We start from the raw sequence: 12298 nt of genomic DNA on the forward strand, positions 1-12298 counted from the left end.
TCCCTTAGAGATTAAGAGGAACAAAGAGTACATTCCTCTTCACAGACCTCCTATTCAGTATTTGTGTATAAAAGGCATTACGCGGTTAATAAAGCTAGCTGCAGTAGCTTGACTGCTTGCAGAGGTGCAGTCAGTCGATGACTACCTGCAGACTCCTCCCGATCCCGTTGCCCTGTCTTTCTTTCTTTTCTCAAATCCCACCTCCCTACCTCAGCCCGGTTCAACCTGTCAGGCTGGCCCTGGCAAATTACTAGATCAAACTGATCAGATATTTTAAGGATCTGGATACATATTAAAAATCTGACATCAATTCCTTTTAATTTCTGTCATTTGAACATTAAGTATCTCCTAGCATTGTGAAATCTACATATAGGTTCCTATCACTGAATAAGTTTTGAATAAACAATATAATAAATCACTGAAAATTAATCAATAAATTGATACAGAAACAAAAAAGGACATTCACTCAACCTGTTACAATCTACCTCACTGTAATATCATTTAGTGTACATGATATTATGTTATAAGCTTGTTGAAATCAAGAACTTATATGTTCCTGATATATATTACTCAAAAAAATTTGGTCTACTAAAATTCCAAATAAACATTTCAAGCTTAAACTTACCTGGCAGGAATGCAACGATGGAGATATCAGTGTTTGGGCGTTCTTCAAAGTCCATCATCACTTGTGCAGATCCCTGTCGTGTGTAGCATCTTACTGAGGACCTGTATTGGAGATCTCCACTCCTGTGGATTATTGCAACTATCTGCCTGTCATTTTCATTGACAGTATATACTCGTTCTTTGAATTGCATCTTAGGTACTGCAGAAACAAATAAACATATGGAAGACACTGGACAAAAATTTTGTTAATGAAGTGACATTTCAGAAAACATGGTTTAGTGGAAAGGAAAGTGAAACAGTTGTGAGAGGAGGTACCCAGTCTCCAGTCAGTCACTTGTCATTGTTCTGGCCTTGAGAAAATGACTAAACTTTAAACGTTTTGCATTCCTTATCTTTGCAATTTGCTCTGCCAACTGGTGGAGTAGGGAGATACAACGAAATGCTAAAAAGCGAATAAACCAGATCTCTGTATGTGTTACTTACTCATGACTTTATCAGAATTTCTTGATATGAATACCACTAAATATTGTGCACCTTAATACAAACATAGTTTACTCATATCATGTTGGAAAAGTTGACAATCCTATCTAATAAAGAGGTAATATGCAAATTGACCATTACTCCAACACACAAGATGGTCACCCCCATGTGGTCAAAGATGGCCACTACCATGTGGAGACAAGATGGCCGCCACAAGATGGCCAGCAGGGGAGGGTAGTTGTGGGAGATCAGGCCAGCAGGAGAGGGCAGTTGGGGGCAACCAGGCCTGCAGGGGAGGGCAGTTGGGGGTGACCAGGTCTGCAAGGGAGGGCAGTTGGGGGTGACCAGGCCAGCAGGGGAGGGCAGTTAGGGGCAACCAGGCTGGCAAGGGAGGGAAGTTAGGGTTGACTGGGCCAGCAGGAGAGAGCAGCTGGGCGCAACCAGGCCTGCAGGGGAGGGCCATTAGGGGTGATCAGGCCTGCAGGGGAGGGCAGTTAGAGGTGACCAGGCCTGCAGAGGAAGGCAGTTAGGGGCAATCAGGCTGGCAGGGGAGCAGTTAGGTATCGATCAGGCTGGCAGGGGAGTGGTTAGGGGTTGATCAAGCTGGCAGGCAGAAGCGGTTGGGGGAAATCAGGCAGGCAGGCAGTCAGGCGAGCGGTTGGGAGCCAGCAGTCCTGGATTGTGAGAAGGATGTCTGACTGCCCGTTTAGGCCCGATCCCACTGGGATCCTAGCTTGAAGAGGGTGCAGGCTCGGCTGAGGGACACACACGCCTCCACGTGCATGAATTTTGTGCACTGGGCCTCTAGTCAGTATAATATTATACATATATGAAATATTTAGATGACAGTTATGCAACATCAATTAAATATGGGTCTCACTAACAATAGGTTAGTCTGCTCAAAGAAACATCAAGATAATTATGGTAGAAGATTATTCAGAATTCCCTGTGATGATGTGTTAAAGAGCCATGCCATGTGTCCAATAGGTACTTGTCTCAGAACAATGTATTTGGCACATCATTTGGAAAATTTCAGCATTATCTGAAGATGACAGAAAGTGTCTTATGTTGAGAAATAGAAAGAGACCATTGACATTCAAGGGTTTGTGCAACCCTATGTGTTTCTACTCATCTGTGATGAGGCAATTCTTTTTTAATTTAAACATTTTTTTTCAATTATAGATGACATTTAATATTGTTGACTATATTCCCTGTGCTGTACTCTACACACCCTGACTACTTTGTAACTGCAAATTTGTACTTATTAAACACTTCACTTTATCACCCAACCCCAACTGCCCTCCATCTTGGCAACTGCCAGTTTGTTCTCTGTATCTATGATTTTATCTCCATTTTGTTTAGTTTTTGTTCTGAATTCCAAATGCAAGTGAAATCTTATGGTATTTGTCTTTCTCTGTCTGACTTATTACATTTAGCATAATACCCTCTAGACCAGTGATGGGCAACCTTTTGAGCTTGGTGTGTCAAACTTCGCCAAAAAACTGAGCATAACTTGGGTAGTGTGTCACTTTGAGGAAAAAACATTATTTCGCAAATGTTTCATCCTCAGGAGCAGCAAATGTTTCATCCTCGGCATGCGGCCGCGTGTCATCAGAAATGGCTACGCGTGTCAGTGCTGACACGCGTGTCATAGGTTCACCATCACTGCTCTAGACCCATCTGTGTTGTAACAAATGGCAAAATTTCATTGTTTTATGGCCAAGTAATATCTTATCTAATAAAAGAGTAATATGCAAATTGACCGTTCCTCCGCTACACCCACAAGCCATGCCCACCAGCCAATCAGGAGCGAGTATGCAAATTAACCCAACCAAGATGGCTTTGGCTATAGAGCAAGCAGGAGGCTTGGGTTTCCCCGGTAATGGAGGAAACCAAGCTTTCCGCACACCCTGGCTGGCCTAGGCCTCCGCTCAAGGCTACAAAGTTTCATTATAGAAGATAAATAAAGCCCAGATACCAGGGCCTCTGCTTGGGTCGCCGGTGGGCAGCCTGCAAACTACCACAGGACCCTCGCCCAGGCTGCCCCATGCCCCAAGGGAACCCCCAGCCTGATCCGGGACACCCTTCAAGGCAAACCAGCTGGCCCCACCCATGCACCAGGCCTCTATCCTATCTCATAAAAGAGTGATATGCAAATTGACCATCACTCCAACACACAAGATGGCCACCACAAGATGGCCAGCAGGGGAGGGAAGTTGAGAGGGACCAGGCCTGCAAGGGAGGGCAGTTGGGGGCGATCAAGCCTGCAGGGGAGGGCAGTTAGGGGTCACCAGGCCAGTAGAAGAGGGAAGGTGGGGGTGACCGGGCCTGCAGGGGAGGGCAGTTAGTGGCAAACAGGCTGGCAGGGGAGCAGTTTGGCATCAATCAGGCTGGCAGGGGAGTGGTTAGGGGGTGATCAGGCTGGCAGGCAGAAGCGGTTAGGGGCAATCAGGAAGGCAGGCAGGCGAGCAGTTGGGAGCCAGCAGTCCTGCATTGTGAGAGAAATGTCCGACTGCCCGTTTAGGCCCGATCCTACCGGGATTGGGCCTAAACGGGCAGTTGGACATCCCTCTAGTGTTCCCAGATTGGAGAGGGTCCAGGTTGGGCTGAGGGACACACACCCCTGTGCATGAATTTCATGCTCCGGGCCTCTAGTTTATTTGTCTATATGTACAACTTTTTTTTTTTTATCCAATTGTCTATTGATGAACACATAGATGGCTTTCATATCATGGCTAGTGTACATAATGCTGTAATGAACATAGGAATGCGTATATATTTTCAAATTAGTGTTTTAAATTTCTATACTCAGATGTGGGATTGCTAAGTCATAAGGTAGTTCTATTTTTATTTTACTGAATTACCTCCATACTGTTTTCCATAGTGGCTACACCAATTTGCAATCCATCAATAGTGCATGGGTATTTTCTTTTTTTCTACATCCTTAAACATGTTATTAATTGATTTATTGATGATGGCTATTCTGACAGGTGTGAGATATCTAATTTTTTATTTAATTTGCACTTCTCTGATAATTAGTCACATTGTTCATCTTTTCATATCTATGGGGCATCTGTATGTATTCTTTTGATAAATGTCTATTCAGGTACCCTGCCCATTTTTCAATTGGATTCTTTGTTTTTTGGTGTAAAGTTGTATGTATTCTTTATGTATTTTGAACATTTATCCCTTACAGGTGTATCATTGGCAAATATATTCTCCCATTCAACAGGTTATTTTTGTTTTTTTAGATGGTTTTCTCCATTTTAGTTTGATATACTCCCATTTGTTTCTTTTATCTTTTTATTCTCTTGCCCCAGGAAACATATTCAAAAAATATTACTAAGAACGATGTCAAAGAGTTTACTACCAATATTTTCTCCTAGCAGTTTTATGGTTTCAAGTCTTACATGTAAGACTTGACTCAATTTTGAGTTTCTTTTTGTATATGTGTAAGAAGATGGTCTAGTTTCATTTCTTTTGCATGAATTTATCTAAATTTTACACCATTCATTGAATAGACGTTTTTACCCCACTGTATGTGCTTGCCTCCTTTGTCATATATAAATTAAACATATAGGTGTGAGTTTTTTTCTGGACTCTCTATACTATTCCATTAATTTTTGTGTCTGTTTTTATGCCGGAACCATGCTGTTTTGATTACTATAGCACAGTTTGACACCAGGCAGTGTAATACCACCAACTTTGTTCTTCTTCCTCAAGATTGCTGTGGCTCTTTGAAATTTTTTGTGGTTTCATATAAATTTTTGGATTATTTGCTCTAGTTCTGTGGAAATACTCCATTTATATTTTAATAGAAATTGCATTGAATCTATAGATTGTTTTGGGTATTATGGACATTTTTAATAATGTCAATTCTTCCTATTCAGAAGCACTGTATATGCCTCCATTAATTTGTGTTTTCAACTTCTTTCTTCAGTGTCTTATAATTTTGCAAGAACAGATTTTTACCTCCTTTGTTATAATTATTCCTAGGTACTTTTTTGATGCAATTCCAAATGGGAATGTTTTCTTAGTTCCTCTTTCTGATGTTTCCCTATTGGTGCACAAAAATGCAACCAATTTCTGAATATTTATTTTATATCCTCCTATTTTACTGAATTCATTGATCAGTTCTAGTAGTTTTGGGATGAAATCCTTAGGGTTTTCTATATATAGTGTCTGAAAATAGTGAGAGTTTTATTTCTTCCTTTCCATTTGGAAGCCTATTATTTCTTCTTGTCTGATTGCTGTGGGTAGGACTTCCAGTATTATGTTGAATAAGAAGGGAGAGAGTGGATATCCCTGTCTTATTCCTCATCTTAAGGGAAATTATTTTAGTGTTTTTCCCATTGAGTATATTAGTTGTGGGTTTGGCATGTGACACTTATTATGTCGAGGTATGGTCCCTCTGTTCCCACTTTGGGTGTGTCATTTAGGGAGCTAATTGGGTGGTGCTCTGATATGATTTGAAGTCAAGCACCAGGCATGTTGGTTGTGGTCCTCTTTGGAAAAGCTTGGTTTAGGCCAGATCAGCAATATCTCATTTTTTTTGGATGTAAGAGGAAGACTAAATTTTTGTGTGTGACAGTATAATTCTATCCTAATAATTGGTAGAAGAAAGGGTATTAGTATATGTTGAACTCTGTTCCCCCAAACTCATTGTTTTAAGTCCTAATCTCTAGTACCTGAGAATGTGACTTTATATGGAGACAGGGTCTTTACAAAGGTAAGCAAGTAAAACTGAAGTAATTAGGGTAAACCCTATTCAGTATAACTTGTGTTCAGGAAGTTTGGCTTCCTCCATTGCATGGGAAACCCAAGCCTCCTGCTTGCTCCTTGGCTGCAGCCATCTTGGTTGGGTTAATTTGCATACTCACTCCTGATTGGCTGGTGGGCATGGCTTGTGGGTGTAGCCTAGGTACAGTCAATTTGCATATTACTCTTTTATTAGATAGGATAGTACTTTGTTATGGCAGCTCTAGCAAACTTATACAGGTATATAAGCCTTAGATTATTCTTTAATTTAATATTTATGTAAACTCTAGCTTATCATTATACTTGTTATAAATTAATAAACACTCACAATCTGAGACAGAGTCATTTATGGACACTGTGGCTTTGCTGGGCTCGCCAATGGCAGCATTCATAGGCATACGAAGCACCAGTTCAAGTTTCTCAATTCCCTCCAGCACTGGTTGTCCAAGATCATCCAGAATGATGACACGAACAGTCTGCATGTTGACTCCAGGTGCAAAATCTAAATTACGACTAATTCCCACATAGTCTGTTCCAGCTATGATAGTAACAGAAGAATTATTCAATTGGGGACTGACTAAATTTAAACAAAATTATGATAAGCAAACCATGTAGTATATTTACAATTATTTTAAAATGTAGACTAGCATAACATTACAGAAAAGTACATTTAATGAAATATAAAAGATTAGGATCTACATTGGTTGAGATGGTAAATCAAATATCAGATTCTGAACTTTGTTATATCTATGTCTAATGTGTTATTTTGACTTTAGTTATTTTTGCTTCATGTCTTATAGTTATTCAATTTTTATTTTGGAATTCTAAAATGGAGCCAATAAAAATGAGGTCTAAAATCAGTATATCAATCAAACATGATTATTATTAATTAAGTATGAAATAAATATAATCATTTAAATTTTGTTAACATTACTTAAGTATCTATATTTGTTTTTGTGAGCTAGTAGAGAACATCTTATTTAGGTGTGTGGTTGCCTGCTGGTCAAAGCAACACATTGCAGATATAAACTTTGGAGAGTGTCTCACACTCTCCACCCACATTCATCCCAGTTAAGTAGAGCAACCCATTATTCTCAAGATATATTTGGTCCATGATTTTGGTTTATTATATTTCAGACCATTGGGTACATATCTAGTGTGGTCATCTCCATTTATGTCTAATGTAGTTAAAAATAAAACTTTTTTTGTTTTTTAAAAAAATTCTTTATTGTTTAAAGTTTTACATAAGTCTCCTTTTCCCCACATTGACCTCTCCCCAGCCACCTCCACCCCCCTAGCATATACCCCCCAACCCCCCATCTGTGTCCATTGGTTATGCTCATATGCATGCATACATGTCCTTTGGTTAATCTTACCCCCTCACCCCTGCCTTCCCTCATAGATTGGACCGTCTGTTCAACGCTTCTATGACTCTGGTTCTATTTTTGTTTATCAGTTTATGTTGTTCATTATATTCCACAAATGAGTGAGATCATGTGATATTTATCTTTCTCTGACTGGCTTATTTTGCTTAGCATAATGCTATCCAGTTCCATCCATGCTGTTGCAAATGGTAAGAATTCCTTCTTTTTTACAACAGCGTAGTATTCCATTGTGTAGATGTACCACAGTTTTCTAAAATAAAACTTTCTTTTAATGTCTATAAAGACTAAGAGTGTGGGTTGATATTAAATGTCATTGCTTTTCTGTTGTCATAACTTCTCTCACTTTGTAGCTACTTTACCTCTGAATATGCAATCATATTTGAATGTATATGTCTATAATTCATTTAAAAAATATTTGTATCTGAATCCATCTGTATTTTTTCTCTGTTTCTTTATTTATTATCATCTCTATCTTTTCTTTTATTTGAATTTTCTCTTACAAAATAACTAATTGGGCTAAACAAATTTTTATTGGACAATGACTATATGAAAAACACTATGCTGGTTCAACTACATTAAAGCAGTTATAACTTAAGGGTGACTTTTGCAATTGTATGGCCACTGCTAGCTTTGTGTGATGAATGTGTAATGTACATATGATGTACATGTGCACATGTATGTGTGTGTATGTGAGTAAAAGAGAGAGTTCATATTGTTGGTAATTTAGAAGGGAAAAAAAGGACATTTCTAATTCTATGCTTGCCATAAACTCTATGATCAACTTTTTGGATATATAGATTCCAGGATAAATGTACCAGCAAGGGCAGCTCAAATAATAAAGTGGGGAGAGCCTTTTGAATCTGAAGTATATATGGGGACATTTGTTTAAACTGAGGCAGAAGCCAATTGGAGATGCATGCCTGTATGATACTTACCTGTCATTAGATTTTTGTGAAGGTGGTCAGCATGATTATTCTTGTCCATATGAAGTCATACTATTCAACAATGTTAGATTTGCTAAGTGTAGAGAACAAATTCATGCAAATATAGGCATAAGACTTTAGTCTTTTACTAATGTGTTTTAACTTAGCCTCTGATCCATGGCTCTTAAGTGCATTTTCTCACAGTAGTAAATCAAGGTTTGATTTACCTACCATATAGTAATAATTTCAGAAAAAAATCCATTTAGATGACATTAATAGTACTTAAATAGGAGTAAAGTATATTAGCTTTAAAGTCTTTTGTGTCATAGTAAGTTGAAAATTGTAGAACATCGTTATTATAGAAAACTGCTCACCATTGGCAGATGGAGGGTTTGTTTTCTGAGATCTCAAGGTGACACTCGAAGACCTGGACAGGTCAGTGCCTGTTCTCCACACCTGCACTTCCACATAGCCAGCACTCTCATCCACAGAGTATTCAACATCACCAAAGTAGAAGATGGGTTCTGTTAAGTTCAAAACAAAAACCACTTCTGTTATTTTTATTTTTCTACACCAAACTCTACTGATGTAATTCCAAAGAAGAGTTAACTTAGTTATCTTGACTTCTTTATATCATTATAAGATTTCCTTTTAGTAAGATAACACCTCTAATCTGTAGATTTTTATAGTTTTCAGGTCAAATGCTTCTGTTGAAAAGCAAAATACTTATGGTAAAATGCCTAATGGAACATTCTCATCTTGAGTTACTTTGTCTTTCATATAAATGGCTTCACAATGAACTTCCTGGAAGTTTAGCTGGTAAAATAGCACCAAAATGAAACAAAACACATAAGGCTAAAATTTTGAGTTTGGTCCTACTGTTTGTTCATTTTACCATCTCCTACCAAGTCTTTACAATGGAGACTATTTGCATTGTGACATCTTCTATTCCATTAGATTTGGCCTTAATCTAGTGTATTTGGATCTGTTGTAACTAATCCAGAGCTAGCAACTATCGGTGTGACTAGACTGAATATACTATACTAGAGGCCCAGTACATGACATTTGGGCACGGGTAGGATCCCTAGGCCTGGCTGGTGATCAGGGTTGATCAGGGCCTTCCAGCTGCCAGCCGGGGCCTTCCTTCCCCAACTTCTGGTTGCTGGCTGGGCCTTCCTTCCCTGGCTGCCAGCTGCCAGCCGGGGCCTTCCTTCATTCCGCACCACCCCTTGGTGGTCAGCGCACGTCATAGTGAGCGATCGAACTCCCGGTCTCCCGGTCAAACTCCCGAGGGGACACTTTGCATATTAGCCTTTTATATACATAAACTAGGGGCCCAGTGCATGAATCTGTGCACCTTGAAATAAACTGTGGGCTGCGAGGCTGCAGTGGGCACAGGGGCAGGTCTTAGCCCATCCTCCATGCCCCTGCCCGGCCCCTCCCTCCACAGCCCAGAGTCCCCTGTCTGCCAGCAGCCCCGCTCCCAACACCTCCACTCCCACGCGCTGATAGCACTGGCCCCGCTCGCACCCGCTTATGGCACGGAGCAATTGGGGCCGGTGCCAGCAGTGGGTATGAGCAGGGCTGCTGCCCTGATGGCCCCTCAGGAGCAGGGGGAGGTGAAGAAGCCCTTAGGGGCGATTGGGGCTGGCAGCCGCCGCTTGTACCCACTGATGGTGCCGAGCGATTGGGGTCAGTGCTGGGCGCAGGCAGTGGGTACAAGCGGTGGCTCCAGCACCAGCAGCAGGTGTGAGCAGCGGCTCCAGAACTGGCAGTGGGTGTGAGCAGGGCCGGCGCCAGCAGCAGGTGTAAGCGCTAGGCAGGACCACGGCACGCAGGAGCAAAGAATTTTCAGTAACCTTTAGAGGCTCGCCCCGATGACAGCAGCCAGTGCCCTGCCTTGGTTTGGTGCTCCTGCTCACCTGCTCCACGATCCTGCCACGGCCGACGCCCGCCATGTTCCCTGTGCGCTCCCTGGTGGTCAGCGCATGCCATAGCGACTGGTTGTTTGGTTGTTCCGTTGTTCAGTCTATTTGCCAATTAGCCTTTTATTATATAGGGTGATTACCAGGCTGGGATATTTTAGGGAGATCAGGACATAACTGTAGGCTACCTACAGGATTTTGGGGGTGTCCTATACCAGCTGAGGTTCCAATAGATAAATAATCTCACACCAAGGGTTTTACATTTGTCTTAAACATGAATGAAAATAATTTACTTAGGTCATTAAAGTAAAACACCTGCTTCAGAGACTTCATTCATTTTTCCCCCAGTTTTGGTGATGAATTGATCTAATAATCATTTTCTGTCTGATTCCACTGGTGACCAACAGTTTACCTAATAAGACAGCTGCCAGAAATATGGGGTAAAGCAGCCAGCTGACTAATAAAGAAAACTGAGAGATTATTTGTGAGCTCACTTGAAAAAACGTACTTTGAAATATTTATAGCCTCATAGGAAGTCACAAAAATAGCACAAAATGTACTTTGAAATATTTATAGCCTCATAGGAAGTTACAAAAATAATTCTTTATATACACTCCATTAGGAGTTTAATTTATAAGTAACTATTAAAGAAGATAAATTAATTGGGTGTATACACAATGTGGTGAACAGCTCTTTGACTTGAGACATTTTACTCATCTGTGTCTGGTTTTAAAAGACTCAAAAGGACTGAGTTTAAAAGGCTACACAACTCACATCAATGTTCTTTGAAACACAAGGCCATTAAAGAGATAACCGTCATGTTTTAGATCATCTATTTGAATTACCAAACACACAAAATCAAACAAAACCCTACAATCATGGCCCACAATTAAAGGAAATCCATTTTGTGCACTGTTCTAGTTGAGTAAGAATTTTTTACTTTCCTGCCCCAAATAAGTTACCTTTATTAAAACTGGAAAATTGTATTTTCTTTTTTTTTTTTTTTATATGAGGGGCATAATAAAAAGCATCTAACTCCTCTAAACTCTTGAATAATACAAAACAAAACTTGGAAATTTTGCTTGTTATATATTGTTCACAGGGTGATACATTTGCCTATAGTTATTTTACCTTCTCATCCCTCATCCTCTGAACTTGGATGGTGCTAGGACATGTGACTCTAGGTAGATTAAGATGCTATCTTATCAAACTCAGTCAAGGCAGACCTTAAACACAAGCCAATAAATGGCGTACATTTCTCACTCCTAAGAGAGGGAAAGGTGAAGATAGGGCTCTGAAAATTCTTGTTGTGACCAGATGGCCAAACCAGGCACATCTGTATGTCTGTTAAAAGGCTCTTATAATTATTACTGAAGCCTGATTATCTGCATACAATATATGATCTCTCTGTTTCTTCACATTCCTGGCAAAATATATAATCATATAAATTAGATTTCTGAGTTATGGGAGAGAGCTGTGAAATGCAGTAAGGGGGCACCTTCTGTCTAATAATGATACCGCCCATCTTCTCACCTCTCTACTCCTCACAGATACATACTAGAAGTGGGACAGAAAAAATCATGTAGTGAATACGATCCATTAAACACCAAGTTGGACTACATATCAGAGCAAAATTTGAGTTCTGCATGTGTGTTCAGACTCATTCTGCCAAATATACATCAAGTGTTTTTATGTTATAGCTTAATAAAGGGTAATGATATCCATATAGAGAACATTCACTATCTGACTTACACATGTTCTTTGTATGCGCGCGCACGCACATGCCTGTGCTTGTGTGTGTGTGTGTGTGTCTGTGTGTGTGTGTGTGTGTGTCTTGGAGAGAGACTGGGAGAGATGGAGAGAGAGGTGAGGGTAATGGCACAGGTAACAATGCAACAAATAATAGGAGTTAATATGAATGATGTAAACAACATTATTATATTGCCAATTAATTAATACATTGTTATCTCCAGCATAAAGAAAGAGGGGGATTGGAAAAAGGGCTTTAATCTCAAATCTCTTAATTTCACTACAGCAGATAATTGAAGGCATTGAAAAGATATTACTTTTTAAAATGCATTTTAAAATTACCAGTAGATTTAAGTTATTTATGTGATTTCATTTCCCTTCTATGCTCCATTCATGACGACTGGAAAATTGCTCTATTAATCAATTGCAAGCATTGCAATGAAAGCATAAAGTA

General features: G+C 39.9%; 1 protein-coding gene across 2 annotated transcripts in view; it reads right to left on the reverse strand.

The window, feature by feature from the left end:
* The window catches only part of FREM2 (FRAS1 related extracellular matrix 2), a 337043-nt gene that overhangs the window by 104052 nt on the left and 220693 nt on the right, over nucleotides 1-12298 (reverse strand). For both annotated transcript variants that reach the window (XM_079779003.1, XM_079779002.1), the window contains 3 exons: nucleotides 8545-8694; nucleotides 6191-6400; nucleotides 626-823 (listed from right to left, as the gene is read on the reverse strand). In XM_079779003.1, the coding sequence (XP_079635129.1) occupies nucleotides 626-823; nucleotides 6191-6400; nucleotides 8545-8694 (558 nt within the window). The remainder of the gene's footprint in view (nucleotides 1-625; nucleotides 824-6190; nucleotides 6401-8544; nucleotides 8695-12298) is intronic.

This window comes from Cnephaeus nilssonii (genome assembly GCF_951640355.1).
Source record: "Cnephaeus nilssonii genome assembly, chromosome: 8".
Lineage (NCBI taxonomy): Eukaryota > Metazoa > Chordata > Mammalia > Chiroptera > Vespertilionidae > Cnephaeus > Cnephaeus nilssonii.